The 27,737-nt window shown below is 55.6% G+C and overlaps 1 protein-coding gene across 2 annotated transcripts; it reads left to right on the top strand.

Moving 5' to 3' along the window:
* TLN1 (talin 1) lies at positions 1-27,694 on the top strand. Of its 2 annotated transcripts, XM_042825690.1 has the most exons (57): positions 1-182; positions 2,939-3,036; positions 3,155-3,284; positions 3,371-3,523; positions 3,671-3,813; positions 3,970-4,097; positions 4,356-4,416; positions 4,695-4,799; positions 5,362-5,517; positions 5,694-5,795; positions 5,979-6,055; positions 6,211-6,391; positions 6,540-6,653; positions 6,908-7,016; positions 7,663-7,871; positions 7,999-8,097; positions 8,287-8,337; positions 9,781-9,948; positions 10,130-10,424; positions 10,619-10,785; positions 10,899-11,027; positions 11,168-11,281; positions 11,653-11,766; positions 11,848-11,982; positions 12,072-12,200; positions 12,299-12,401; positions 12,479-12,687; positions 12,774-12,893; positions 13,032-13,229; positions 13,456-13,595; positions 13,945-14,038; positions 14,186-14,275; positions 14,472-14,594; positions 14,698-14,841; positions 14,964-15,125; positions 15,232-15,372; positions 15,480-15,661; positions 16,001-16,133; positions 16,476-16,577; positions 16,707-16,877; positions 17,028-17,177; positions 17,507-17,608; positions 17,775-17,894; positions 18,007-18,153; positions 19,024-19,190; positions 19,463-19,646; positions 19,908-20,033; positions 20,324-20,440; positions 20,520-20,705; positions 20,812-20,919; positions 24,121-24,226; positions 24,354-24,478; positions 24,576-24,701; positions 24,837-24,899; positions 25,114-25,296; positions 25,966-26,091; positions 26,567-27,694. In XM_042825690.1, the coding sequence occupies exons 1-57, from the start codon at positions 53-55 to the stop codon at positions 26,696-26,698; spliced, it is 7,677 nt and encodes a 2,558-aa protein (XP_042681624.1). In that variant the 5' UTR covers positions 1-52; the 3' UTR covers positions 26,699-27,694. The 2 variants fall into 2 exon arrangements, with proteins under 2 accessions (XP_042681624.1, XP_042681625.1); XM_042825691.1 differs by lacking the exon at positions 8,287-8,337.
* Positions 27,695-27,737: the final 43 nt, after the last annotated feature.

Genomic DNA, 27,737 nt, shown 5'->3' with positions numbered 1-27,737 from the left:
GTGTTGTGTCCTCAGCAGGTGACACAGAAGTGGGGATAGCCTGGCCGCCACCATGGTTGCCCTCTCGCTGAAGATCAGCATTGGCAATGTGGTGAAGACGATGCAGTTCGAGCCCTCCACCATGGTGTACGACGCCTGCCGCATGATCCGGGAGCGCGTGCCCGAGGCGCAGATGGGACAGCGTAAGTGTGCAGTCTGGGGATCGTCCCCTGCTCTTTGCAAGTGTGTTTCTGCTTCCCCAGAAACACCTCCTTTTTTCTCTTCTGGCAGCCCTGGAAATGCTCTCATTGCTTCTCACCTGCCTGTGATGGGCACCCTTAAGCACCCATAGTTTCAGCACGCTCCTGCAGCTTCGGACAAGCCCATCTTATTTCAGGCTGTGCTTTATGGCCAGCTCTGCTCTGCTGTTTGCATCTCTAAAATATATGTGTAATGGCTCTTCGCAGCTTTCCTTTCCTGCTCTGTCCCCCGAGATCTGGGTTTCTGCACCCACAGGGCGTTTGCTGGGTGCTGCATGGCAATGGGAGAGCTCATTTCAAGGCATCTTGTAAGCCCTGGATGAAGAAGTTTGATTGTGAGCTTGGGAAGCTTTGTGCAAAATGAGGGCTTTGCTGGAGCTTTCAGTGGTGTTATCTTGCTGGAAAGTCTGTCAGTGCACTGCAGCTCATTTTGGAGATCTGTAGACAGAATCACTGAATTGTAGGGGTTGAAGGAACCTCTGGTCTAATCCCTTGCTAGGCAGGTTTCCTGTGTTAGACCTTCACTCGCATGGAGGGACACAGGTCCTTCTCTGCAGCAACTGAAGGGGTTGCTCTGATAAAGCTGTTTCTATGAGCCTTGGTTCTAGCGAGATGTTCAGGCTCCCAGACATGAAGGAATTGCCCAGCCACACAGAGTGGCACAAAAGAGCTCCAAGAGGAGCAGACTTTACCTGAGCCCCAGGGCTGTCGTCTGCTAAGGTCACTCGCTTGAAAATAAGTAATAGATGAGAACAGGCAGTAGTTCCTGCAGCCCAGCAAGTGCTGCCCTTGATCTGCTCTAGGCTTCCCATCTGCACGCAGCGAGTCTTGGAAAAATTCCTCCCAGTAACCTGGGAAGAATTTTGGGGACTTGGAGGGGGGTAGGAAAAAGGCATTGGAAGTGAAATATGTGTCCATTGCTGTGAGCCTTTTCCCTGCCTCCTATCTCCTCTCCTACATGCCTTAAGCTGGCCAGGACTCGGTGGGTTCCAACAACTGCGGTGCTCCCAGCGGGTGTTCCTGTACCATATAAGTTAACTTTTCCTTTCTTGGGGAACGTATACCCTCCCCTGCAGCCCTGTGTGGGGCCGTGACGTGCTGCCGTTGTGCTGAGCTTTGTCAGCTCTAATATCTCCCTGCTGCCGTCAGGCTCAAAATTAAGTGGGTGACAAAGCACCTCGGGACGCTGAGCCGTCCCAGGGACAGGCACCCCCAGCTCCAGGAGGTGGGAGGAGGGGGGTGAAGGCAGCGACATCTGGGAGCAGCAGATTCCTGGCGCAGCAGAGGAAATGCCTTCTCGCTCTGCACAACCATGGCTTTCGGTTTCGGAGGGGGACGGGGTGTTTACGCGGATCTGCAGCCATTGCATTTCCTGCCCCTGGGTCCGTGCCAGGCTGCTCGTAAAGCGCGAGGAGAGAGCCTTAAAGGGAGCTGCTCGGCCCCAGCTCTCACCATTGCCCTCTGCTCCACCGGCAGCAGCTGAAGCTCAGCCCTGCTGCAAAGGAGACTTTGGGTCCCTGCATTCAGGCTGCAATGCTGGGAATCCCCAAGGCAGTTCTTCCACTTACCTGCTTTTACCTCATCCCTGCCACAGAGCTCACCATTTTCTCTTGTTTTTCTTTGTTGCCTTTACCCAGTGACATTTGTGGGTCTCTTTTGGAACTGCCCTGCTTCTCTTCCAGGATGCTGTTACAGTTTCATCTGAGCATGTTTCCCAGCAAACCTCTCTGAGCCTGCTTTCCTGCCCCAGAGAGGAGTCCCAAGCTGCTGGGGCAGGTGCTGCCTTTTTCCCTGCCTTTTGCCTGAGTTTTATGGCTGAATGCCACTTCCCTGAACAGTGTGCTGAGCTCTGGCCCTGCTCTTGCCTTGCCCCAGGAAGTGCCTCTCTCCTCCTTTGCAGAGATCTGAGTGAGCTGCATGGTTCTTAGTGCTTTAGAATGAGCCTTTTAGAATTGGCTTTGGAAATAGCTTGCTTTTCCAAAAGCCAACAAAGGGCAGTCTCACTGATTCCCTGCTCCATTCAGCAGGATCCCCTGCACAGCATGAGCTGGGCAGGCATAGGGCAGCTCAGGAATTTCCCCCTCCCTGCCTGCTTACACAACCAGAGGTTGCTGGCAAGGAGCAGAAGGGCTTTTCCCGGGGCAGCACTTCTTGCAGCAGCAGTGCCAGGGCTGTCCTTGGGCAGCAGCAGACCCACCCTAGTGGGCAGGATTGTAGAACATCAAAATTCTGCACAAATTCACCTTGTAATCCTCCACCACATCCTTCTTCAATCCCCCACAGCAAGCAGCTGCCCCTCCTGCTCCATGACTTCTTCTGCTCTCTTGATATTGTTTGCAAACTCTGCGTTGTTCCCTGCACCCTTCCTGGCAATGCTCAGCATTTTATCATCATCCTTTGGTTGTTATGTTTTGGATCAAACATTTTAGAGCTGTCAGCCACCACTCCGAGCTCATCTGTCAGCTGTGACTTCCACTTCCCAGTTAGTACTGTGTGGGCATGCTTCAGATGAGCTTTCCTGCAGACAAACAGATGTAAAACACCCACCCTGCTGTTTGTTTGCCAGCTTTTTGCCCACTCAGGCTTTCCCTGGTCTCATGGCCACTGCAGTCAATTCCAGCAGCGTGCAGGGGTGCTGCTGTGCCATGCACATCCCAGTGGCCCCATCCAACCAGACAGAATCTCTCTGTGTTTTCCAGCCAATGATTTTGGGCTGTTCCTCTCGGATGAAGACCCAAAGAAGGGGATTTGGCTGGAGGCTGGGAAGGCACTGGACTACTACATGCTTCGCAATGGGGTAAGCATTCAACCAGCGCTGTGCGTTCCCCACGGTCCTGCTGAGGAGCTGGGAGTCAGGGGGATGTGGTGCGATGTACTCAGCATGGCTGCTGGAGTTGTGCTGGTTGTACCTGTAGGATACTATGGAGTACAAGAAGAAGCAGCGGCCCCTGAAGATTCGCATGCTGGATGGGACTGTGAAAACAGTTATGGTTGACGACTCCAAGACCGTCACAGACATGCTGATGACAATATGTGCTCGAATTGGTGAGAGGAGGGGTGGCAACGTGGGGCAGGGAGGAATATGGAGTGTCAGGGGAGCAGCACCGGCTCAGTGGTATATGCTCCTGCAGGCATCACCAACTATGATGAGTACTCACTTGTTCGGGAGATCATGGAGGAGAAGAAGGAGGAAGTCACTGGCACCCTCAAGAAGGACAAGACCCTGCTGCGGGATGAGAAGAAGATGGAGAAACTGAAGCAGAAGTTGCACACTGATGACGAGTGTATGTGCTGGCAAGCTCCGGGGAGAGAGCCATCCCGTGCTGAGGGTGGTGGGAACGGCAGTGAGGCCACCTGTCTGTCTATGTGTCTCTGTATGTTTGTCCCTGCCTGGCTGTCTGTCCCTGCTCACACTGTGCTATCACCTGCAGTGAACTGGCTGGACCACGGCCGGACCCTGCGTGAACAAGGCATTGATGACAATGAGACGCTACTGCTGCGACGAAAGTTCTTCTACTCTGACCAGAACGTGGACTCACGAGATCCTGTACAGCTCAACCTGCTCTACGTGCAGGTACAGCAATGCTGCCCTGTGACAACCCATCAGGTGTTTGGTCAGGAGCAGCCCCGGGGCATTTCAGGTGCCTGGCTAGCTCCTCTGTGCCAGCACAGATCCCACCAGATGTGGAAGGGAGCAGAGCAGACCGCAGTGTCTTCTCTTCCCATTTAGGCACGCGATGACATCCTTAATGGTTCCCATCCCGTCTCATTTGACAAAGCGTGTGAGTTTGCTGGCTACCAGTGCCAGATCCAGTTTGGGCCACACAACGAGCAGAAGCACAAGCCCGGCTTTCTGGAGTGAGTGTCCCAGGGTGTCCCTTTGCGCATGTGCCAAGTTCCATCCCCCAGGGCATCATCATCCCAGAGGGTGGCTCCAAGGTTTTGGGTCCTGGAGTTGTCATTAGTTGCGATGACCTCTCCCACATCCTTCCTGTTACCAAAAACACTGCACCGGTGGGGTTTTGTGCAAGGCTCTGTGCTGGGCGTCTTTGTAGAGGAACACAAATGCTGGCTTTGGGCTGTGCTGTGGGAGCTGAGTTTGCTGTCTCTTGGCAGGCTGAAGGACTTCCTGCCAAAGGAGTACATCAAGCAGAAAGGGGAACGCAAGATCTTTATGGTAAGTGCGAGGCTGTGCTGAGATCAGGTTTGTCACTCCCTGCCAAAGGTTTGGGCTGCTATTGTCCCAGCACATCACAGCCTGGCAGGTGAGGAAGAGGAGTGTGTGGCTGTAGTTGGGCATATGTGACAAATCTGAAGTTCCAGGTGGTCAGAGGGATGATTTGGGTGGGAATGGTGGGGAATGGAACACTAATAAGGCAGGGGGAGAGCCTGGAGAAGCTGTGAAGGTGGTGTTGGCAGCGTGGTAGCTGACCTGATGTCCTCTGGTGATTACAGGCCCACAAGAACTGCGGGAACATGAGTGAGATCGAGGCCAAAGTTCGCTACGTGAAGCTGGCCCGCTCCCTCAAGACCTATGGGGTCTCCTTCTTCCTAGTCAAGGTAGAGCAGAAGCTCTGCAGTTCTACCTCTTCTGCTGCTTTTCAGCATCTCTTCATTTTTCCCATCTCTACCCACCATTTACCTCTCAGTCCACATTGCCCTAGCTCTCCCTGTATCCCTCCTATCTGCCTGCCCTTCTTCTAATTGTAGAACTGTTCAGGTTGGAGAAGATCACTAAGATCATCTAATCCAACCACCAGCCCGTCCCCACCATGCCCACTAACCACATCTTTCAGTGCCACATCTCCACGGTTCATAGACACCCCCAAGGACGGTGACTTCACCACCTCCCTGGCCTGTGCCAGTGCCTTAACAATGTTTTTGAGAAGCAACTTTTCTTAATATCCAACCTGAACCTCCTCTGGTGCAACCTATGGCCAACTTAAAGACTTTGTGATTTTTATCTGCACTGCCCTCACACTCGGTTCCTGCTTTTCCCCATATCCTTTTCAAGATCCATGTAATAATTATCACACCTGGACTTGTGGCCGGAGGGTTGCTTGCTGCCCACACACCTCTTTGATGAGCCTCCTAACCCCCATAACTTTGTCATGTCCTGCAGGAGAAAATGAAGGGGAAGAACAAGCTGGTGCCACGTCTGCTGGGGATCACCAAGGAATGCGTGATGCGTGTGGATGAGAAAACCAAGGAAGTGATTCAGGAGTGGAGCCTGACCAACATCAAGCGCTGGGCAGCCTCTCCCAAGAGCTTCACCTTGGTAGGAGCCAGTCCCAGCTCTCAGCCCTCTGTGCCCTGCTCCCTTCCTCTCCTGGCCCCAAGAACAGGCAGAAAGTGCTGGCACAGCACTGGCCATGGTGCTTAGCACATACCAGAGGGGCTCAGGATATGTGCCAGCATCCAGCCTTGGTGCAACCCTGTGCTGTGCCCTTGTAGGATTTTGGAGATTACCAGGATGGCTACTACTCAGTGCAGACAACAGAAGGGGAGCAGATTGCCCAGCTGATTGCTGGCTACATCGACATCATCCTGAAAAAGGCAAGTTCAGGGAAAGGCAGCTTGCTCTTCTCCTGGGAGAAGTGCAAAGTGCAAGGTGCTTCTTGGGCTCATGGTTCTGCTGGGGATAGATGGGGATATCCCATGGACTTCCCCAGCCTGGGCAGCAGCATGGAGGCTGTGAGCTGTGGACTGACCCAATGCATTTTCTCTTTGCCTTAACAGAAAAAGAGCAAAGACCACTTCGGTCTGGAGGGAGATGAGGAGTCCACCATGCTGGAAGACTCGGTGTCTCCAAAGAAGTAAATAAGAGCAAGTTGGTTGCCAAGTGGCATACCACAGTTCAGCCCCTGGCGTCCCTGGGCATCCTTCAGTATTCAGGGCAGCATTGTGGGGAGCAGCCAAAGTGCTGGTCCAGGGAGGAGGATCTCACTGCTGCTGTTCCTCTTCATTCCAGGTCAACCGTTCTGCAGCAGCAGTTTAACCGTGTGGGCAAGGCGGAGCTGGGCTCGGTTGCACTGCCGGCCATCATGCGCACAGGGGCCGGGGGCCCAGAGAACTTCCAGGTGGGGACAATGCCCCAGGCCCAGTTGCAAATCACCAGTGGCCAGATGCATCGAGGGCACATGCCTCCTCTGGTAGGTGCTTCCAGGGTGGCCAGGGGATTCATGCAGACCCATCCTTCTGGCCTGGCATCGGCTTGCCATGGAGAGCAGGGGCTCCGTAGTCAGCACCTGCCTAGAGCACTGTCCCAAGCAGCCCCCTCACTCTGCTCTTGCCTTGCAGACTTCAGCACAACAGGCACTAACAGGTACCATCAACTCCAGCATGCAAGCTGTGAATGCAGCCCAGGCCACACTGGATGACTTCGAGACCTTGCCGCCCCTCGGGCAGGATGCCGTGAGTGCCTGGGGAAGGAGTGCCAGGCTGCTGGGGCTAGAAGTTTGCTGGTGGGGTAGATGAGGCAAGAAGTGTTAGCAGCTCACAGGAAGATTGCTGCCTGCAGAATGAATTTGGGACACTCAGTCTTGGGGTTTTAGGGGTGAGGGGTTTTGGGTGGTGGCAGCTCTTCTTCCATTACCTCCTGTCTCCTTTCACATCTCACTGCAGCTCCCCACTGCCTCCACCTCCTGACCCTCTTCTCCTCATTTCAGGCTTCCAAAGCCTGGCGCAAAAACAAGATGGATGAGTCCAAGCATGAGATCCACTCCCAGGTGGATGCTATCACTGCCGGCACAGCCTCAGTGGTCAACCTCACCGCAGGTAGGGCAGCAGTGGACCACCTCTCAGCAGAAGGCTTTGGTCTCTCATTGTTCACTTTTGGCCTTCCTTAAAGAGAGCGTGTATACGGGGGGAAATCAACTTTTCACATGGGCAGACAGCAATATGACAAGGAGGAACAGCTTTAAACTAAAAGAAAGGAGATTTAGATTGGATATCAGGGAAATTTTTCACTGGGAGGGTGGTGAGGCACTGGCATTGCTGTCCAGAGCGGCTGTGGTACCGCATCCCTGGAGGTGCTCAAGGCCAGGTTGGACAGGGCCCTGGGCAATCTGTGCTGCTGGGGGCAACCAGCCCATGGCAGGAGGATGGAAATTAGTGGAATGAGTGGACTTTACAGTCTCTTCTAACCCACCCATTGTATGATTGTATGAAGGTTGGGGTTCCTCCCTTCTGAAACGTGGCAGCCTGGCTTAGCCAGTGCTGAGTCTAGACCGCACTGATGTATATTTGTCCATTTTCACCTGTGATAGCAGCCACAAGTGTGCTCCAGCTTTCCTGTACTGATGAAGGAGCCAGGGAGCTTCTCATGAATCACACTAATTTCAGGCACTTCTACTCCAGGCACAGGGTTGAGTGCTTCTGATGTTTCTCCAAGGGTCCCCATATCCCTCTTTTTTCTATGCAGGGGATCCAGCTGACACAGACTACACGGCTGTAGGCTGCGCTGTCACCACCATATCTTCTAACCTGACTGAGATGTCCAAGGGCGTGAAGCTGCTGGCTGCCCTGATGGAGGATGAGGGAGGCAATGGGAGGCAGCTCCTGCAGGCAGCCAAGAACTTGGCCAGTGCCGTCTCGGACTTGCTGAAGACAGCACAGCCCGCCAGTGCTGAGGTGCGAAGGAGCAGGAAGGACTGGCGGGCACTAAAGAGCTGAACCAGGATGCGTGGGAGCCATGGGAGCAGCTTGGCGCTCCCAACCTGGCTTGCCCAACCTGGTGGTTTTGCCTCTTTTCTTGCAGCCCCGCCAGAATCTCCTGCAGGCCGCTGGCCTTGTGGGCCAGACGAGCGGAGAGCTGCTGCAGCAGATCGGGGAAAGCGACACTGACCCTCGGTTCCAGGTGAGCGGCTCTCGCTGTGCGTGGGGACATACGCTTGGAAAATCCTTCTGCCCTGCACAGGAGCCCCAGGAGAGGTCCGTGCTGAAGCTTGACCCAAGCACAGTGCTGGGGAGCAGACAGGCCAATTCCCATCCCTGCCCTTAGAGCCGCTGTCATGTAATGCCTCTTATCTTGTGGATTCCCATGTAGATGCCCGAAAGCCGGCGTGCTTGGATCCCGCCCTCCTCAGACCCAAAGACGGTAAAAGGGGGCTGTAGGCATGGCTTGGTGGTGTCCGCTCCTCTTGGATATCAGGGCTGCTCCTCTGGGGACAATCATCTGAATTCTTTGGAGATGGGTTCTGGTGGAAAATCTGCTTTTCTCGTGATCAGCTCTCAGAAGTCCATGCACTCGGGTCAGTGCCCCAGCTACCACCTTGTGCCTGCAGTGCCTGGCTGCCCAGAACAGGGATCTGGGACAGCCAAAGACCTGTGGTTGTTGTTTTTGCTGAACTGAGCTCTTCCCATGCTGGTTTCCTGTAGCTGCTCAGCACAGCAGAGGCAGCAGAGGGAACCTGACCTAGTGTAGACCAAAATGTGCTCATGAAATGAGAGGTCTCTGCTCACTGCAGCCACATGGCCTCAGTATGGTCAGCAAAGCCTGGAAAGAACACCAAGAAGAGCAGAACAGCTTGGGGGGGGGAAGTGAGACAGAGGCAGCATGTACAGGAGGAGCTAGCAGGAGGAGTTGGGGGGGCAGCTCCTTCCTGGGGGCCCTCACTAAAGACCAAGCAATCCTATATGCAACTAGCACAGGGCAGGGGACAGGTTTAGAAATCGTGGGATGTATAGCCTGCATCACAACCAGACCCGAGTGTATTCTCTTCCTTTCTCCAGACTGTTCATACAGAGTGCTTCTCTGCCTTAGGCAGCTGCTGTGCTTATGGGAACTGTGGGCTCCAGAGTTTGGTGCATGTGCTCTCCAGCCTGCTGCCATGTCTGACAGGGTGGTGGACAGCAGCAGGAGTGGCTTTGGCTTGCAGTAGGTGTGGGGATACTCTGATGTTGCTTGGTGGCCAGAGGCTTTGCTGTAGCAGGGTGCGGTTTTAGGGCTCATTCAGGAGTCTGGTGGTGGTGTATTTGTCTTGTTTATGCTCTGCAAGCATGCTCTCAGAAGGAAGACAGGCCTGGCAGCCAGCTTAGCTGCTGCCTGCAGTGGGAGGAGCTGTGACCTGTACACCTTGCCCGAGCTCCCTGTCCCAAGCACTGTTATTGGCATCCAGCAGTGTGGCATGAGAGCAAATCCAGATGGTTGCAGTGTGCTGGGCGTTCTGCCAGGAAGATCCTGCTGTGTGCTGCAGGGCCTCCTGGCAGCATGGGGCCTCACTGCAGGTTCTGGCTGTGGGGTAATCAGAAGTGCTGCGTGGGTTGTCCCTGTGACAACATCATGGGTGGTGCTGCTGAGTTGCTCCAGGCAGTGATTTTGTCCATGACAGTATCCTGGTGCTGGTAGGTGCCACAGCACCCAGCTGTAGGGATTTGCTGGAGGTGTTGCCAGCCACACACCAGTAGTTCGATGCAAGGCAGGTGTGGCGGAAAGGCCTCCTGATCTCATGTTTCCCTGCTGAATATTTCACAAGAGCCGTGCAGGCGGCTGTGCCTGGCTCTGTGATGGCTCCAGGACTGACCCTGTCCGTCCTCCCAGGACATGCTGATGCAACTGGCCAAGGCTGTGGCCAGTGCCGCTGCTGCGCTGGTGCTGAAGGCCAAGAACGTGGCTCAGAAAACAGAAGACTCAGCACTGCAGACGCAGGTGATTGCAGCTGCCACGCAGTGTGCCCTCTCCACCTCCCAGCTGGTGGCCTGCACCAAGGTAAGCACCAACACTCACTTTGCTTCTGCTCAGACTTGAAGTCTCTGTTTCCTCTGACCCTGGTTCTTTGGAACATCCTCCTTGGGGGTCAAGGACAGCAGTCACTGAGGTCGTGGGATGCTGGACAGAGAGTGGGGGCTGCAGAATGGCAGCGCTGCCCAGCTTTTTTCCTGTCCTACAGGTGGTGGCTCCCACCATCAGCTCCCCAGTGTGCCAGGAGCAGCTGATCGAGGCTGGCAAGCTGGTAGCCAAGTCGGCAGAGGGCTGTGTGGAGGCCTCTAAGGCAGCCACCAATGATGACCAGCTGCTGAAGCAGGTGGGGGTGGCAGCCACCGCCGTCACCCAGGCCCTCAACGACCTGCTGCAGCACATCAAGCAGCACGCCACAGGTGGGCAGCCCATCGGGCGCTACGACCAGGCCACTGACACCATCCTCAACGTCACTGAGAACATATTCAGCTCCATGGGCGACGCAGGTAAGAGTGAGTGGCTGGTGGCACCTGGGGATGGTGGGCTTGAGAGGCACGGTGAGATGAAGCAGGTTCTGGAGTCATGCCTTGTTGGGGGCTCATGCTTGGAGCTTCCCCAAAGATGGAGGGCTGGTGCAGCAAAGCAGCAAATCAGGGTAATTCTCAGGACTTGCTGACAGCCTTCCTTCCTTCCTTCCTAGGGGAAATGGTGCGGCAGGCTCGTATTCTGGCCCAGGCCACCTCCGACCTCGTCAATGCTATTAAAGCTGACGCAGAGGGAGAGACTGACCTGGAGAATTCACGCAAGCTGCTGAGCGCGGCCAAAATTCTGGCTGATGCCACCGCCAAGATGGTGGAGGCTGCAAAGGTTGGTGGCAGGCGGGAGGAGCCGCTAGAGGCAGGGGCATAGCACAGCGACCTCTGGCAGGATGACAGGAGAACTGAGGGTCATGTCGGATACGATGGCTCTGCTTTGTCCAGGGGGCTGCCGCCCATCCCGACAGCGAGGAGCAGCAGCAGCGGCTGCGGGAGGCAGCAGAGGGGCTGCGTATGGCTACCAACGCTGCGGCTCAGAACGCCATCAAGAAGAAGTTGGTGCACAAGCTGGAGGTGAGGCTGTGGTTTGGGCTGCAGAGGGGAAAGAGGGACAGTGTTTGAACAGAAGGGTACTGGTGAGCAGGACCTTGGTCTGTGGCAGAGGGCTCCTGTGCTGGGCTCCCCACATCTGACTTGTGCTTTTTCCCTGGTAGCACGCAGCCAAGCAGGCAGCCGCCTCCGCCACCCAGACCATCGCTGCCGCACAGCATGCTGCTGCCTCCAACAAGAACCCTGCTGCACAACAGCAGCTGGTGCAGAGCTGCAAGGTGAGGGACGTGGGGGACACAACAGGCTGGGTGTCAGCGGGCCGCTAGGCAAAACTGAGAAAAGCTGCTGTGAAAAAGGGACCTTAAAGCCCACCCAGCTCCAGCCCCCACCATATCAGGCTGCCCAGGGCCCCATTGAACCCAGCCTTATGCATCTCCAGGGATGGGGCATCCACACCTACTCTTTGTCCCATCACTCCTTGTGCAGTGGTCAGGTATCTGTGTGTGGGATCAGTGGTCAGATCTTTGCGTGGCTGAGCTGCCAGTGCTGAGGAGGGGAGCTCCTGCCCTCAGAGCCTGAGCAGCTGCAGCCATCGGGATGCCCACACACTCCACGGCCCTGCTGTGACCCTGCTCTCCCTTGATCACAGGTGGTGGCGGACCAGATCCCCATGCTGGTGCAGGGCGTGCGAGGAAGCCAGTCGCAGCCAGACAGCCCCAGCGCCCAGCTGGCTCTCATCGCCGCCAGCCAGAACTTCCTGCAGGTACCAGAAAACCTGCTGCTGGATGCAGGCAGCAAGACAACTACGTGCCATGCTGTGTCTCACTCTTTTCTTTTTTGACAGCCTGGTGGGAAGATGGTTGCCGCAGCTAAGGCCACCGTGCCCACCATCACTGACCAGGCCTCAGCCATGCAGCTCAGCCAATGCGCCAAGAACCTGGCCGCAGCCTTGGCTGAGCTCCGCACAGCTGCACAGAAGGTGAGGGGCTGCAGAGGGCAGGCGGGCGGGATGGCCCTCTACCCGGGCTGAGCTCTGTGTAATGCTGTCTGTCCTTCCACCCGCTGCAGGCACAGGAAGCCTGCGGGCCCCTGGAGATCGACTCGGCACTGGGCCTGGTGCAGAGCTTGGAGAGGGACCTGAAGGAGGCCAAGGCAGCCGCCAGGGATGGCAAGCTGAAGCCTCTGCCAGGAGAGACGGTGAGGGCACGCGGGGTGATGGACACGGAGGCCTGGGCGAGGCCGAGCCCCTCTGTGTTGTCACAGGGCCAAACCCCTCCATGTTGTTTGCCCTGCAGATGGAGAAGTGTGCGCAGGACCTGGGGAACAGCACCAAGGCTGTCACCTCCGCCATCGCTCACCTCTTGGGCGAGGTGGCCCAGGGCAATGAGAACTACACAGGTACTAGCCCTCGGCCCCTAGCCAGGCTGCAGCATGTGGCCAGGCCCTCACTGACTGACTACTCTCCTCTATGGCAGGCATTGCTGCCCGGGAGGTGGCCCAGGCCCTGCGCTCACTCAGCCAGGCTGCCCGCGGTGTGGCAGCCAACAGCTCGGACCCTCAGGTGCAGGCTGCCATGTTGGAGTGCGCTAGCGACGTGATGGATAAGGCCAACAACCTCATCGAGGAGGCACGGAAAGCTGTGGCCAAGCCTGGGGACCCTGACAGCCAGCAGCGTCTGGTGCAGGTGGGTCTGGGCCCCTGGATGGCTGTGGGATGAGGGCGGGCCACCAGGGATGGCTGCTGAACAGGCTTTGTTCGTATCTTCTGCAGGTGGCCAAGGCGGTGTCACAGGCTCTGAATCGCTGCGTGAACTGCCTGCCTGGGCAGCGGGACGTGGACGCTGCCATCCGCATGGTGGGAGAGGCCAGCAAGAGGCTGCTCTCAGATTCGGTGAGCTCAGCCTGGGGCTAAAGGGAACCATGAAGTGTCGAGGTGGGCACAGCTGGATACTCTCCCTGCTGTTGGCTGTGGAATGCCCATCCAGCTGCCACCACCTCAGGCAGCTCCTGACACCCTCTATGCCTCCAGTTCCCTCCCAGCAACAAGACCTTCCAGGAGGCGCAGAGCCAGCTGAACCGGGCGGCTGCAGGGCTCAACCAGTCTGCCAATGAGCTGGTGCAAGCATCACGCGGCACACCCCAGGACCTGGCCAAATCCTCTGGCAAATTTGGACAGGACTTCAATGAGTTCCTGCAAGCGGGAGTGGAGATGGCCAGCCTTTCTCCAGTGAGTGCAAACACCCGTTCGGAGAGCCCAAGACTGGGCAAAATGGCAGTAGAGGGGTAGGAAGAGGCTAGGGTTGGTTCAGCAAATTCACCAGATCCTTGCTGCTGCCAGCTGGCAGACAAAGTAAGCAAAGGGCTCTGTCACAGTCTGGAAAGCACCAAAGAAATTGAGGGTGGGCACAGAGCTTGGCAATCTGCTGTTGGTGACTCTTATTGGTTCTTTGCAGAACAAAGAAGATCAGGCGCAGGTGGTATCAAACCTGAAGAGCATCTCCATGTCCTCCAGCAAGCTGCTGCTGGCAGCGAAGGCGCTTTCTGCTGACCCCACAGCCCCCAACCTTAAGAGTCAACTGGCAGCAGCAGCACGGTAGGAAGAACTGCTTGCAGTGCATGGGGAGAGGTGGTTAAATGCCAAGGGCTGTGCTGGGCTGCAGGCAGCTCAGTTTAGGCCAGGTATCTGTCTGTATGAGACTCAGCTTGTTACGGGGCTGCGCTAAGTCCATTTATCTAATGTACTCCTAAACTGGATGCTGTTGCAGTCTATGAAAAGAGATAGACCCTGGGGGGGAATGAGGGTCTCATAACCAAAGCCTCTGTCGATTTCCTATACCAAAATGTTCCCCAAAACCAAGTTAAAGCGTTCGCAGTAGTGATGGTTCTGGATGATGAAGCTAACACTGATCCTGTCCATGTGTGCCTCTCCCCTGTCCTGTCAGGGCTGTGACTGACAGCATTAACCAGCTGATCACCATGTGCACCCAGCAGGCACCAGGCCAAAAGGAGTGTGACAATGCTCTGAGGGAGCTGGAGGTGAGAAACAGCAACTTGGTGACCCAGGCCCTCCTCTATTTGGGCTTGGCTGGATGCTGAGATGTCTAGTGGGGGGAGAAGAGCTACAGGTACAGGGTGGGATGCAGGGAATGCGCTTCCCTTTATGTGGCATCTCTGTCTTTATAGACGGTGAAGGAGCTGTTGGAGAACCCCACCCAGACTGTCAATGACATGTCCTACTTCAGTTGCCTGGACAGCGTCATGGAGAACTCCAAGGTGAGACAGGAGCAGAGCAAAGGATGGAGGTTGGGGAAGGATGGGGAGGTTTAGGAAAGTATATGGGGGCTAATGTGGCAAAGGGAAAGAGGCTTTCTCCCTCACTTCTCATGTGGTGGAACTTGGTGATCTCTGAATCTGGAGCACTCAGTGCAAACAGGAGGTGGTCTCTAGCTGGTGGCTGTGTATCCTTCAGGTGCTGGGTGAGTCCATGGCTGGCATCTCCCAGAATGCAAAGAACAGCAAGCTGCCCGAGTTTGGAGAGTCCATCAGCGCAGCCTCCAAAGCTCTCTGTGGGCTCACGGAAGCAGCAGCCCAGGTGAGATACACTCATTCCCAGCCTCAGTATCACTCCTGCGGCTGGGAGCTATCGCCTGCCTCTGTCCCCATGCAATCCCTCATTGCATCTCTCATGTTCACAGGCTGCCTACTTGGTGGGAGTTTCTGATCCCAACAGCCAGGCTGGGCAGCAGGGCTTGGTAGACCCCACTCAGTTTGCCAGAGCTAACCAGGCCATCCAGATGGCCTGCCAGAACCTGGTGGATCCTGCCTGCACACAGTCTCAGGTGAGTATGAAGTGGGCTGCTGTGGTGGGCATTTTCTTGTCTAAAAGGGAATGTTTTAAAAGGGAGTGTTGGAGAAGTGGGGAGATGCTGTGGGTCCTGCCTCACTCTGCTCTTCTCTACAGGTGCTGTCAGCAGCCACCATTGTGGCAAAGCACACCTCAGCCCTGTGCAACACCTGCCGCCTGGCCTCCTCCCGCACCGCCAACCCTGTCGCCAAGCGGCAGTTCGTCCAGTCAGCTAAGGAGGTGGCCAACAGCACAGCCAACCTGGTGAAGACCATCAAGGTGCGGTTCCTGTTGGGGCAGTGTGGGCAGGGTATAGATAAGAGAGCACTTGGGTTTTAGGGTATGCTCAGGGCTAGATAACTGCTTGCTCTCTCCTGCACACCAGGCCCTGGATGGTGCCTTCAATGAGGAGAACCGGGAGCGGTGCCGTGCAGCCACAGCTCCTCTCATAGAGGCTGTGGACAACTTGACAGCCTTTGCCTCCAACCCGGAGTTTGCCACTGTTCCTGCCCAGATCAGCCCTGAGGTGGGGTGTCATTGGGGCGGGGAGGGGTGGTGGCCTGGCTGTGGTGGGAGCTGCTGCCCACATGTACCAGTCCATCTGTTTCACAAGGCCACTGCCTTCCCACACAGGGACGCAGAGCCATGGAACCTATTGTCATATCTGCGAAGACGATGCTGGAGAGCTCTGCTGGACTCATTCAGACTGCCCGCTCCCTGGCTGTCAACCCCAAGGACCCGCCACAGTGGTCAGTGCTGGCCGGCCACTCTCGGACTGTCTCAGACTCCATCAAGAAGCTGATCACCAACATGAGGTAAGAGTGGACTGGAACATCTCAGCCAATCTTGTGTGTGTGGCCAGGGCCCCTTTGCACTGACCAGTATTGGGTGCATTTCCGAGCATGCTGGGAATATTTTGGCACATCTTGCTTTTGTTCTAGTTGGTTGTTGCCATGGGGAAGCAAGGAAGGTGCTGTTCCTCTTGCCCCTGTTGCGGCACTAATAAGTATTGAGAGGCATGTGGTGCAGCTGCAGTGCCTGGCTCCAACACCAAGTTGCTTGGTGAAAGGGGTCCTGCCCCTCTCCAGCACCAGGGGAAGTTTGTGGTAAAGCAATGGTAAGCCCTGCACAGTGCTGATATCGTTGTCATACAGGGACAAAGCTCCTGGACAGCGGGAGTGCGACGAGGCCATTGAGGTCCTGAACAGATGCATGCGGGAGGTGGACCAGGCCTCCCTTGCAGCCATCAGCCAGCAGCTGGCCCCCCGAGAAGGTATCTCCCAGGAGGTAAGTGGGAACATGCTCCCGGGGCCAGGATCTTACCTGGAATCCCTCTGCCTTCACAAAGGGCTTCTGCAGCCCTTCTTGTGTCTTTAGCAGGAGTCCTAAATCCACCTAGCCAAGTGCTTGTCAGAACAGCCTAGCTTAAAGCTGTGTGTCCCTGCTGCCTATCTGGTTCAGTGGGACGGAGGAGTGGGTCTGCTCAGGCCACCACAGCACCCAGATCTGATTAGCAGTGCAGCCAGCACCTTGGTGTCCTGCTTACCTCAGCAGGTTAACTCCTTCTCACCAGAGCTTGGTGAGACCAGCTCTGCTGTAGCTTCATGCAAGATACTCTCTTTACAACAGGCTTTGCATAACCAGATGATCACGGCTGTTCAGGAGATCAACAACCTGATAGAGCCTGTGGCCAGTGCAGCACGGGCTGAAGCCTCACAGCTGGGACATAAGGTAACTGAAGGGCAGGGATGGGGAGCTGCTGATCAGCCACCAAATGTGTGTCAAGTAGTTTGCACCATGAGGAGAGGCTCAGGCTAGCGGGTACTAGGACGTGCCAGCACTGACTCTGCTTTTCCCTAGGTGTCCCAGATGGCTCAGTACTTCGAGCCCCTCATTTTGGCAGCTATTGGTGCTGCCTCCAAAACACCCAATCACCAGCAGCAGATGAACCTCCTGGACCAGACCAAAACTCTGGCTGAGTCTGCCCTGCAGATGTTGTATACAGCCAAGGAGGCTGGTGGAAACCCCAAGGTGAGCAGGAGGTGGACATGTTGACACCGTGAGCTTTGGATGTGTGTCGTGTGTCGTATGTGCACGCCCAACACCAAAACTCAGGACAAGCATGTGGTGTCTGATCGGAGTGGAGTAACTTCATTCTCTCACTCTGTCATGTCCTTGCAGCAAGCTGCCCACACACAGGAGGCTTTGGAGGAAGCCGTGCAGATGATGAAGGAAGCAGTGGAGGACCTGACCACCACGCTCAACGAGGCAGCCAGCGCTGCAGGCGTTGTTGGGGGCATGGTGGACTCCATCACCCAAGCCATCAACCAGGTGAAGGGAACACAGAGAGGGCTGTGGGAGAGGAGGAGTCAGAGTCAAACTCTGTGTGTGACACTTAGTTATTTCTTGTCTTCCTTGGGATGCTGCCACTGAGTCTTGCTTGAGGAGTGGTAAACAGGGTACTGCGCTTAGGCAGCCAAGGAGGAAGGGAGAGATGCTGGAAGTTGTTCAGATCTTCCCCTGAGGGAGCTCTGGGGGATGGTCTAAGGGAGGAGCATCTGGAGCCCTTGTGGGAAGCACAAATCTCCTGCCATGCTGTAATCAAGGAGGGCCTCTGGGCTGGGGCTGGAGCCAAACTCTCCTGATATATTTTCTTGCAGCTGGATGAGGGACCAATGGGCGAGCCAGAGGGGACATTTGTGGACTACCAGACCACAATGGTGAAGACGGCCAAGGCTATTGCAGTGACTGTGCAGGAGATGGTGCGTACAGGGCCCAGTCTCCCCAGTCTCTGCTCTCCTATGCCCTCTTGCTTGAGGCAGAAAGCAGACAGTGTGCTGTGGTCTCACCCAGGCAAGGCAACTGCCACTGCTGCTTGCCTGTCCTACTACAGGGCCCATCTGAGTTCTGCCCTTCTTTCATTGGCAGGTCACCAAATCCACCACTAACCCAGATGAGTTGGGCATACTGGCCAACCAGCTTACTAATGACTATGGGCAGCTGGCACAACAGGCCAAGCCAGCTGCGCTCACTGCTGAAAATGAGGAGGTAAGATGTTGGGCCTGGAGGAGCTGCATTGGATGACTGGCATTTCCCTTTGGGTGTATTGGGTGTAAGGCTAATGCCCTTCGAGCTCTCTCATGCACGTGTTTGCCTGCAGATTGGCTCCCACATTAAACGCCGGGTACAGGAGCTCGGCCATGGCTGTGCTGCCCTGGTGACCAAGGCTGGAGCCCTGCAGTGTAGCCCCAGCGATGCCTACACCAAGAAGGAGCTGATAGAGAGTGCACGCAAGGTCTCCGAGAAGGTGAGCAGCCCTGAGGGTCTCAGAGCGTGTAATAGGAGGGGGGGATTCAGATGGTGGGAGGAGTGCTGGGTTGAACCCCATGTCCTATGCCACCAATTTGGTTTCTCCGGTGGTCATCCTGGACTTTGTCTGCTCTTGGCCATGCTTGCCCTGGCACAACTGGAGTGGAGGAGCCACCCCAGTTCCCTCCTGACACCGTACCAACTTGTGCTGTGATTGGAGCAGTGCAACAGCTGGGTGCTCACTGCTGAAATGCTGAGCTACCAAGGAGTATTGATCACACTCTCATGGCAGCTCAGGGCTCTGTAAACCTGCCCTTATTGAGATGTGTGTAGCATTTACTGCATTTCTAACGAGTTTGCAACTCACTTTGGGTGATTGATCTCTCCTGCACCTTCTGCTGGCATGGTGGAAAACCTTGTCCATTTAAAAGCACATTGGTTAATAACAGATGCAAACGTGGGTTAAAAAAAGTAGAGCTGCAGTCCTCCGAAGCAAGATTACAAAAGCAAAACAAACACTGGTTTGTACTGTCTGGCACATATCAGCATGCTCAGGGCCCCCTGCAGATTCTTCCTTTCCAAGCTTACTTTCCACCAGGAAAACTTCTGTCTTGAGAGTGCTTGGCAGAGTGAAGGATTTGGATTTAGCACTTACAGAAGGAATGAGCTATAACGTGTAATAAACTGCACGCCTCACTTGTTTGGAGATCAGCACAGTACATGCAATCCTAAAAGTGAGAGATACGAGATAAAAATTACTGAATGCTAAGAAGGGATATAATTCCTGATTCCCCTCCTTGATTTAAAGAGGTGCGTGGTGGGGGCTGCATGTGTCTGCCTCTCCAATCAACCTACTTGTACCCCACAGGTCTCCCACGTGCTGGCAGCCCTTCAGGCTGGGAACCGTGGGACTCAAGCCTGTATCACTGCAGCCAGTGCTGTCTCTGGCATCATTGCTGACCTCGACACCACCATCATGTTTGCCACAGCAGGGACTCTCAATCGGGAGAACTCTGAAACCTTTGCTGACCACAGGTATCAGGGGATAGGACACTTTGCTCAGCTGGAGGTGAAGGGTCAGGCTCTATCCTACCATCTCACATCCTTGTAAGCCGTGGGCTAGCCCCAGAGAAATCTGCAAATTCATGCTGGCTCTGTTTTCACACCCAGTGTGTACAGACAGAAAGCAGGAAGCAAAGAGCATGCGCACATGCAGAGGGACAGAAACCTGCATGTCATTCTTTAGCACCTTGTGCAAGCACACCTCTGCCGCACTGCCTTCTCTCTGACATTCTTCTTCTCCGCAGGGAAGGCATTTTGAAGACAGCCAAGGCATTGGTAGAAGACACCAAGGTGCTGGTGCAGAACGCCACTGCCAGCCAGGAGAAGTTAGCGCAGGCTGCCCAGTCCTCTGTGTCCACCATCACCCGCCTGGCCGAGGTGGTGAAGCTGGGTGCTGCCAGCCTGGGATCTGAAGACCCAGAGACTCAGGTAGGATGGAGCACCTGCAGTGAATGGAGAGTGCTCATGCCTTGCAGGAATGAATGGAGCTGAGGGTGTATGATCTGGGCTGGACTCCATGTGCCCTGAAGAGGGTTGACTGGGCTTTGACCCTAGTCGGGCACTCTAGCTGAGCTAAATTTCATGTATATGGTGTATCCTACAGCGCCCATGTTTTTTATCACTGGGATGCGCCACCCCAGCTTGAGTGTGAGCAGATCACACTCCTGACCCTGGCCTTGCTTTCCCCAGGTGGTTCTGATCAATGCTGTGAAGGATGTGGCCAAAGCACTTGGGGACCTGATCGGTTCCACCAAAGCAGCTGCTGGCAAAGCTGGGGATGATCCTGCTGTCTATCAGCTGAAGAACTCTGCCAAGGTCTGCAATGGAGAAGAAAAGTTGGGGCAGGAGGGCTGGAGAAAGAGCTGGGGGACTTCTGTGCATGTCTAGGGGCACAGGGAGAATTGTGAGACAACTGGGAGAATGGAGCAGAGAGGCATGTGAAGGGTGGGGCACAGCACACGTGAATTGGTGAGAGATCAAAATGAAGTGGTGTGAGTGGAGTTTGGGGAAGGGACAGTTTTGCACCAAACCAGAGGGAGAGATGGTGCTGGCAGCATCCTAGAGGTTTTGCAGGGCTTTACCTGGCTCTGTTCTCCCTTCCACAGGTGATGGTCACCAATGTCACTTCCTTGCTGAAGACAGTGAAGGCTGTTGAGGATGAGGCCACAAAGGGAACACGAGCACTGGAGGCCACGATAGAGCATATCCGCCAAGAACTGGCGGTGAGCACCGCTGCGGTGTCACAGCTGACGCCCTGCCCACCCGCTGCCCCATGCCTCACTCCTGCCTTTCTCCTCACAGGTCTTCTCCTCCCCAGTGCCTCCTGCCCAGGTCTCGACCCCAGAGGACTTCATCCGAATGACAAAAGGCATCACAATGGCCACAGCCAAAGCTGTGGCCGCTGGTAACTCCTGTCGGCAGGAGGATGTCATCGCTACCGCCAACCTGAGCCGCCGTGCCATTGCCGACATGCTGCGCGCCTGCAAGGTGCTGCATGGGTGGGCGGCGGACGTGGGGCTGGCACAGGGCTGGGGGGACCCTGGCACGAGCCCCAGTGTCATGTCTGGATGAAAATGCTGTCTCTGGGTTGCAGGAGGCCGCCTACCACCCAGAGGTGAGCGCAGATGTGCGGCAGCGGGCGCTGCGCTTCGGCAAGGAATGCGCTGACGGCTACCTGGAGCTGCTGGAGCACGTGCTGGTGGTGAGTGTCCCCAGCCCCGTGGTTTGCTGAGGCTGCCCGTGGTCACCAGGTGTTCCCCAGATCCCCAGTAACCCCTGAGCCCCGCAATTACCCTCACTGAGGTATTTTAGCAAGTTTACCCTTACTGCCTGTACTCAAAGTGCCCAAGGTGAGTGCAGGGCAAAAGATGGTGTGCAGTGGCCAGTGGCTCAACAGGTAGCAATGCCTGTTTTTCAGGTCCTGCATAAAAGAGAGACCTATCCCTGCCTTGAGACTGCAGCTATTTGTTGCAGCAGTGCTCTCAGGTAGTGCTGCTATAATTGCTTTGACCTGAGCTGGACAGTCAGTGTCAAAATCATCCTTGAGGAGCTGGTGCTGGATTCCTGTCTTATTCCTTGTCCCTGTACCTAGGTTAGACAGGCAAACAAAAGGTGAGGAGGGGTAGGAGTGCTGCCTGTAGTTACTTACAGAAGCAGATATCAGAGCCATAAACAGTCTTTCAAGAAAAGTATTTGGCTAACAACAGATGGAGATTAACTGGCCATAAACAGATGGAGGCTGGAAATTCAACAACACAGGAACAGAATCCTAGAGCAGCTTCCATTAAAAGTGGTGGGAGGGAGAAGCTTCAGTCAGGGTGCAAACAGAACTTGTTAAGCTCACAGAGGAGTGTGAGACAGACAATGCCTGTGGTGGCAGAGGTCTTGGCTGCAAAGGCCAGCTGCACCCTATTCAGCTTACTGCTGAATAGTACAGTACTTACAGTACTTCAGGTACTGCTGCTGCTACAGTCCTCTCAGTTGGCTGCTTTAATTAGCTGTCTTACAAAATCAACGTGGCTTGCTTGAAACAAATGAAATCTGGGTTAACCAGGAGATGGAAAGCAAGGATTCAGTGAAGTGCTTCCAGTGGTTTGCATTCTTGGCAAGATTACATAGTGACAGACTTGACCCTGCTGCAGGGATGTGCAGGGTGCATGCCTTTGGAGCTGCTGATAGCCCTGGACCAGGAGCAGGGAAAAAGAGCAAGCGTGGGTTAGTTACACAGCATGGTTTCACTGGGTTAGTTAAAATGGACTGATAAATCATGTTGTCCAAATTCACCAGATGTGAAGTGGTGGAGCTCAGGGAAAGTCAGGCTCCCTGGGGAAGAGAATTGCCAGCACTGGCAGAACAAAAAGGAGGCAGGCAGGAGCTAGAAATTGAAGAGAGGCAGGGGAAATCAAGGGATGGTTGGTTATGCTTGAAGGAGGAAACCACCAGGATACAGTTCCAAGAGGAGCAGTGAGTTTTGCATGCTCTAGATCAAATGTCTTTCTGGAAGATGCTGTGGCCACACATAAGACATCACAGCCAAGACTGACGTGCTAGATGAAATTCTCTGGCTGACCTGTTGTTCACAGATGATTGGGCATTGACATACTGTGGCAGTGCCCAAGGTCAGTCTACTCGCAGAAGCATGCTATTCCACTGCATTTTGGGTGTAACCTTCCAGCTGCCTTCTGACGTCTCCTGAATATCACACATGCAGTACTTTCAGTGAAATACTTACCAGAGGTACATCTTGGGAAGGCTATGTCCTCTAGAAAGAGACCATTTAGCAATTTTAAACATGTCAGAAGAGCAGACAACAGACTTAACAGTATGGCATTTTGTCCAGACGTGCTCGTGAGGGCAAACCGGGCATTGCTGTGTGCTGTCAGCTCAGGAGCTCCTGTGGCTTTCCTGAGATTGCCCCACGCAAGTCCAGAATAAAGTCAAAAGCACTCCCAGCCTCAGCAGCGTGCCAATCTGTGTGTGCAGGGTCATGTCGGTGGGAGGGCAGCAGGTTCCTGGAAAGCAGTGAGCAGAAGGCATGCAGAGGTGCTGATGGGGCAGAGTGCAGTGCTGGTCCCTTCCCTTACAGAAGGGTGTGGAAGGGGAGGTTATGGACGGGATACTGCCCGATACCAACAGGATACAGCAAGACTTGCTGTGTGTATGCTGGGTTGGTCCCTTTGGGAGCCAACGCCTCACAGAGTGTGAACAGGAGTGGTTGTAGTTCAAGAAAGAGTTATTTAGCTTGGGATGGAAAACGTGGCTCCCAGCAGAGGAGTAAGCAAGCAGCATATTTCACCAGGGAGGGGAAGGAATTTGAACCTCCTCAGGGATGTGGTATTTTGTAACAATAGGTCTCTGCCACCAAAAGCAGAGAAATTCAGGCTGAGAACTGCAGTCAGGCAGTTAGGAGCAGGGAGAAATAAGGTGCTGCTCTGGGCATGGGTGGTCCCTCCAGCCCTGCAGCCTTTGGGTCCGGTCAGCAGAAAATGTGCTGGGGCTGAAATACGAAGTGGTGATGGCAGCTTCCAGGAAGCCTCTGAACCTTGCTTCCCACTTCTCTGTCTCACCTTCTTCACCCTTTCCTGCGCGTATCCCATTGCCCGTGTGTCTCTGCGGGGCATTCACTGCCTTCTCTCTCCTCTCCGTCCTCCCGTGCAGCCGGTGAGTAAGGCGACACTTGGTGTGCTTGCCAGTGTCTAACCTCCGCATGAGCCTTGCTGGCGGCGCGTCCGCCTGCCCAGCCCAGCGCTGGGGTGAAGCTGCGTCTGCGTGGTTTGGAGCAGGACCCCGCGGTCCGTGCCTGCACTCACTCCTGCTCGAGCTGACGTGTGGCCTCAGGTGTGCCGTGGTGTGTGCATGCCTGTCCCCCAGAGCACCCTCTTCAGGGTGGCTCCTAGAAGGGGGATGTGTGTCCTGCAGGGGCTGGGACCTTGCTCCACGTCCTCCCCTGCCCAGGTTGTGTTTGCAGATGAGTTTCCAAGGGGGGGACAGCAAGGGAGGGAAGGGTTCTGGAGCTTGGAGTACTTTGGGGTGGGGAGGAGATCCAAGGGGACAGCCTCTGAGTGGTGGAAGGGGTTAAGCCGAGAACCTCACTGTTGTGCCATGTCCTAGAAGAGCATCCTGTCCCTGTGCAGGAGGAGACCTACCAGTGTTGCTGCAGACAGGATGGCAAACAATGACTGATACGCACATGCAGGGTGGGGGCTCCCCCCTCCTTCTCTGGGGAAACATCTCAAATGGACCTGCGGGACCCTGATGATGGCACTCGCCGTAGCCTGAAATGAGGGTGTCTGAGCCCCAAAAAGCACATTTTCCAAGCAGGCAAATTCTGGGGCAGGGAACTGCCATGTAGGGACCATTTCCTGCTTCCGTTTCCCTAACGTGCTCACTCCTGCTCTCGCAGATTCTGCAGAAGCCAACCCACGAGCTGAAGCAGCAGCTGGCTGGGTACTCCAAGCGGGTGGCCAGCTCTGTCACTGAGCTCATCCAGGCAGCCGAGGCCATGAAGGGTGAGTGCCACGGCCACATCCACCCCTGGGCTGGCACCTGGGGTTCAGCAGCTGATGGGAGGAGGTAGAGTCAGCGGGAAATAAAGCTGTGCATGGGTTTAACTTCTCTTGGTTCCTATCTCTGCAGGGACAGAGTGGGTTGACCCTGAAGATCCCACGGTCATTGCTGAGAATGAATTGCTGGGTGCAGCAGCTGCCATCGAGGCTGCAGCCAAGAAGCTGGAGCAGCTGAAACCAAGGGCCAAGCCCAAGGTAGCGTGGAGTGCTGAGCCCCACCTCACCTCCCCAGCTCCCTGCCACCTTCCCTGCCCTCCTGTATAGGATTAATGTGCCCATTTTTTGCCTACAGCAAGCGGATGAGAGCCTGGACTTTGAGGAGCAGATCCTGGAGGCTGCCAAATCAATTGCTGCAGCCACAAGTGCCTTGGTGAAAGCGGCCTCAGCAGCCCAGCGAGAATTGGTGGCCCAAGGAAAGGTAAGAGGGAAGAGAGTTGAAGTCATCAAGATGCAGAGCTTTCACAGGAGAAGGTGGATCTGGGCCTGTGGTTGGTCCTGTTCTCCAAGGGCTGCCGACAGCTCCTGTGCCTCACTCACCTCCTGTGCTTAACAGGTGGGAGTCATCCCGGCCAATGCAGTGGATGATGGACAGTGGTCCCAAGGACTCATTTCAGCTGTGAGTATCAAGGACGCATAGGGGCAGGGGACATCTCGTGTTCGGCAAGATGCTCTCTGTCTTTGTGCTTCTGCACTCTAAAAGAAGTAGCCCCACTCTTACTCCCTCTCCCACCATCTGGGGTGTGGCATGGAAGCCAACTGTCCCCATCCTGTGTGCCATGTCCTCCTTGGGACCCTCTCCTGCACCTCTCTGACACCCTCTCTCGCTGCAGGCACGCATGGTGGCTGCTGCCACCAACAACCTTTGCGAAGCTGCCAACGCGGCAGTGCAGGGCCACGCCAGTGAGGAGAAACTGATCTCATCAGCCAAGCAGGTGGCTGCCTCCACAGCACAGCTACTGGTGGCCTGCAAGGTGAAGGCTGATCATGACTCAGAGGCTATGAAGAGGCTCCAGGTGAGTCCCTAGAGCCCCAGCTGCCTCCTCCAGATTCCTGAAGATTCACCTCTGTGCTTGAGTGGTGGATGGGAGCAGGGAGGCATCTAGGATTATGGGATGGGGCTGTGGCACTGCTCTTGGTGGTTCAGTGGGATGCTGGCTCCACATAGCTTGGACTTCAGTTGCTTGCACATGTAATCCTGGGCTCATGTCCACCATACTGGGGTTGCAGAGCTTGGGGACATTCATGGCTGATGGCCTGGCTTGGGAATGCCTGAAATGTATGCACCAGATCCCTGGCATTAAAGTCTGGGGACATGTTTTGATGTGGCCATCTCTGTGGCTGCAGGGCAGAGGTGAATGCCCACGTGCTGCAGGAGCGATCCCAATGGGACCTCGGAGGTGTCATCTTGGGCCAAAGGCTGGGATGGGACAGTCCCTGCCCCATTGCTCATGTGGGAGCAGAGCAAGGGAGCCCATGGGCTCTCAGTCAGGAGCAGCAGTGCCTGAAATGGTCATGAGCAGTTGTGGTGGCAGCGAGCCATGAGCAGGAAGCTCTGCCGGCATGTCCCCTTCTCCCAGCTGCCTCTTCTGCACCCAAGCCCATCTGGCACAGGGGTTCCCCCCCCAAGGCAGCAGTTGTACCCTTGGCTGAGTGTAATACTCCCCTTTTTTCCCCAACTCCAGGCTGCTGGCAACGCTGTGAAGAGAGCATCGGACAATCTGGTGAAGGCAGCACAGAAGGCAGCCGCCTTCCAGGACCATGATGAGACAGTGGTGGTGAAGGAGAAGATGGTGGGAGGAATTGCACAGGTGAGGAGTGGTGCTGCTTCCATAGTGCAGGGTGGCTCTGGCTGCCTACAAGGCCATATTTATCATCTGCCAACATGGGTCACTGAACAGCACTGCAAGCTGGGAAGTTGCTCCCGTCCCACACAGCAGAGCTTGATACTCTTCCTACTGTTAAGCAGTGGGCACAGCCAGCAAATATGTACCGATGTGTTTGGTGTAACATCTGCACCATCCCAGTGCCACGGGGTGTGTGAAGGGTAGAACGCTGTTCAAGGGACAGGCGCAGCCCTATGTGGCATGGCACAAGTCCCAGCTTCGTGTGTCGGATGTGGGACCTGTCTGCAGGACACTGTGGGCTGTATCTCGTGAGCACCATGCATATTGCGACCATGGAGGGTGCTTAGCCGTAATTGTGGCTGCGATGGGAGGATGTAGAGCGAGATGTGCTCCCATCCCTGCCACAGGTGGACAAAGCATCTCATTGCTCTCTCTGCAGATCATCGCCGCCCAGGAGGAGATGCTGCGCAAGGAGCGGGAGCTGGAGGAGGCGCGTAAGAAGCTGGCCATGATCCGGCAGCAGCAGTACAAGTTCCTGCCCACGGAGCTGCGGGACGAGGAGCAGAACTGAGCCCCGCACCTCTGCGCTGCGCCCAGGCAGAGCCCTCCCGCCACTCACTGCACAGACTGCTGCCGCCGGCTCCTATTTAAGACACCCCACCTCCAACAACACTGGGCTGCCTCGGGGAGACCAGTGCCCTGCCCGCACCGGTGCACCAGGACTAATCCAGACACCGTGCAGCACCTGCGCTGCTGCTTCGCCACCCAGCCTGCCTCTCCACGCAGCACACCGGGCTGGGAGCCTGTCCTGGGGCAGCTCAAGGTGCCCCTGGGGCCCGAGGCTCCCTGCTGCCTGGGGCCTGGCCCTTCACGCCTTTCAGGACTTTCCTCGTGCCTTCTTGTCCTCTCTCTTGCTTATTTCTTCTCCCTCCTCCAGGTGGGAGCGGGTGAGGCCTGTGCCTTGCCCTTGTTTGGGGATCATCTCTGCACCTTCCCTTGTGCCTCGCACAGAGCCTCCCTTCACCTCTATGCCTTACTGCTGGCTGAACGCCCCTACACTCCGCAGCAGCAGTCTCCCAGGAGGCACCGTGCACCTCCTCAGTGCCTCTGCTTGGGGGCCGGTGCCATGGCTTTTCCCCAGGAGCTGCTGTTCCCATCTTGTTGCCTCCCAGCCAGCTCTGCCTTCCTTCTCCTTCCCAAGTGCCTGCATTGTTTTCTGAGATCTTCAGTATTTTTTATAACTTTTAAATTTCTGTAGTATTGAGCCTGCAGCTTTCCAAGTTCATTTATCCCCTCGCTCACATCACCCCCACTAACCCCCAGAGCCCAGTGCCTGCCCGGGGGCCCGGAGCCCACAGCTCCCCACCCCTCCTGGCTCTGGGACCTCCCTCCCTCCCTCCCTCCCCTTTGCACTCGCTGAGGCTTTTCTCACTATTTTGATACTTTGAGCATCCCATATTACACATGGAAGGAAACCACCTCCCCCGACGCTCCGGGGTGGGTGGATGCGGATGGCTCTTCGGAAAGACGCTTTCATCAATAAAAGTGTTTTTTCTGCTTGCTTGGAGCACGTGTCCGTGGGGGAGTGCAGGGACCTCCAACTTTAGGTG

Source organism: Centrocercus urophasianus, unplaced genomic scaffold (genome assembly GCF_019232065.1).
Source record: "Centrocercus urophasianus isolate 14NV4802_14NV808 unplaced genomic scaffold, USGS_Curo_1.0 seq_25, whole genome shotgun sequence".
NCBI lineage: Eukaryota > Metazoa > Chordata > Aves > Galliformes > Phasianidae > Centrocercus > Centrocercus urophasianus.
Note: the sequence above shows the minus strand (reverse complement) of the source record. Positions and strands in the feature narration are given on the sequence as shown.

What these genes read in the sequence shown, in the direction of transcription:
- TLN1 (XM_042825690.1), top strand. Translation starts at nt 53, where the DNA reads ATGGTTGCCCTCTCGCTGAAGATCAGCATTGGCAATGTGGTGAAGACG. An exon ending in AGCTGGTGGCCTGCACCAAG is followed by an intron (nt 9,949 to 10,129) that starts GTAAGCACCAAC and finishes CCTGTCCTACAG; the next exon opens with GTGGTGGCTCCCACCATCAG. An exon ending in AGCTGAAGAACTCTGCCAAG is followed by an intron (nt 20,034 to 20,323) that starts GTCTGCAATGGA and finishes TCCCTTCCACAG; the next exon opens with GTGATGGTCACCAATGTCAC.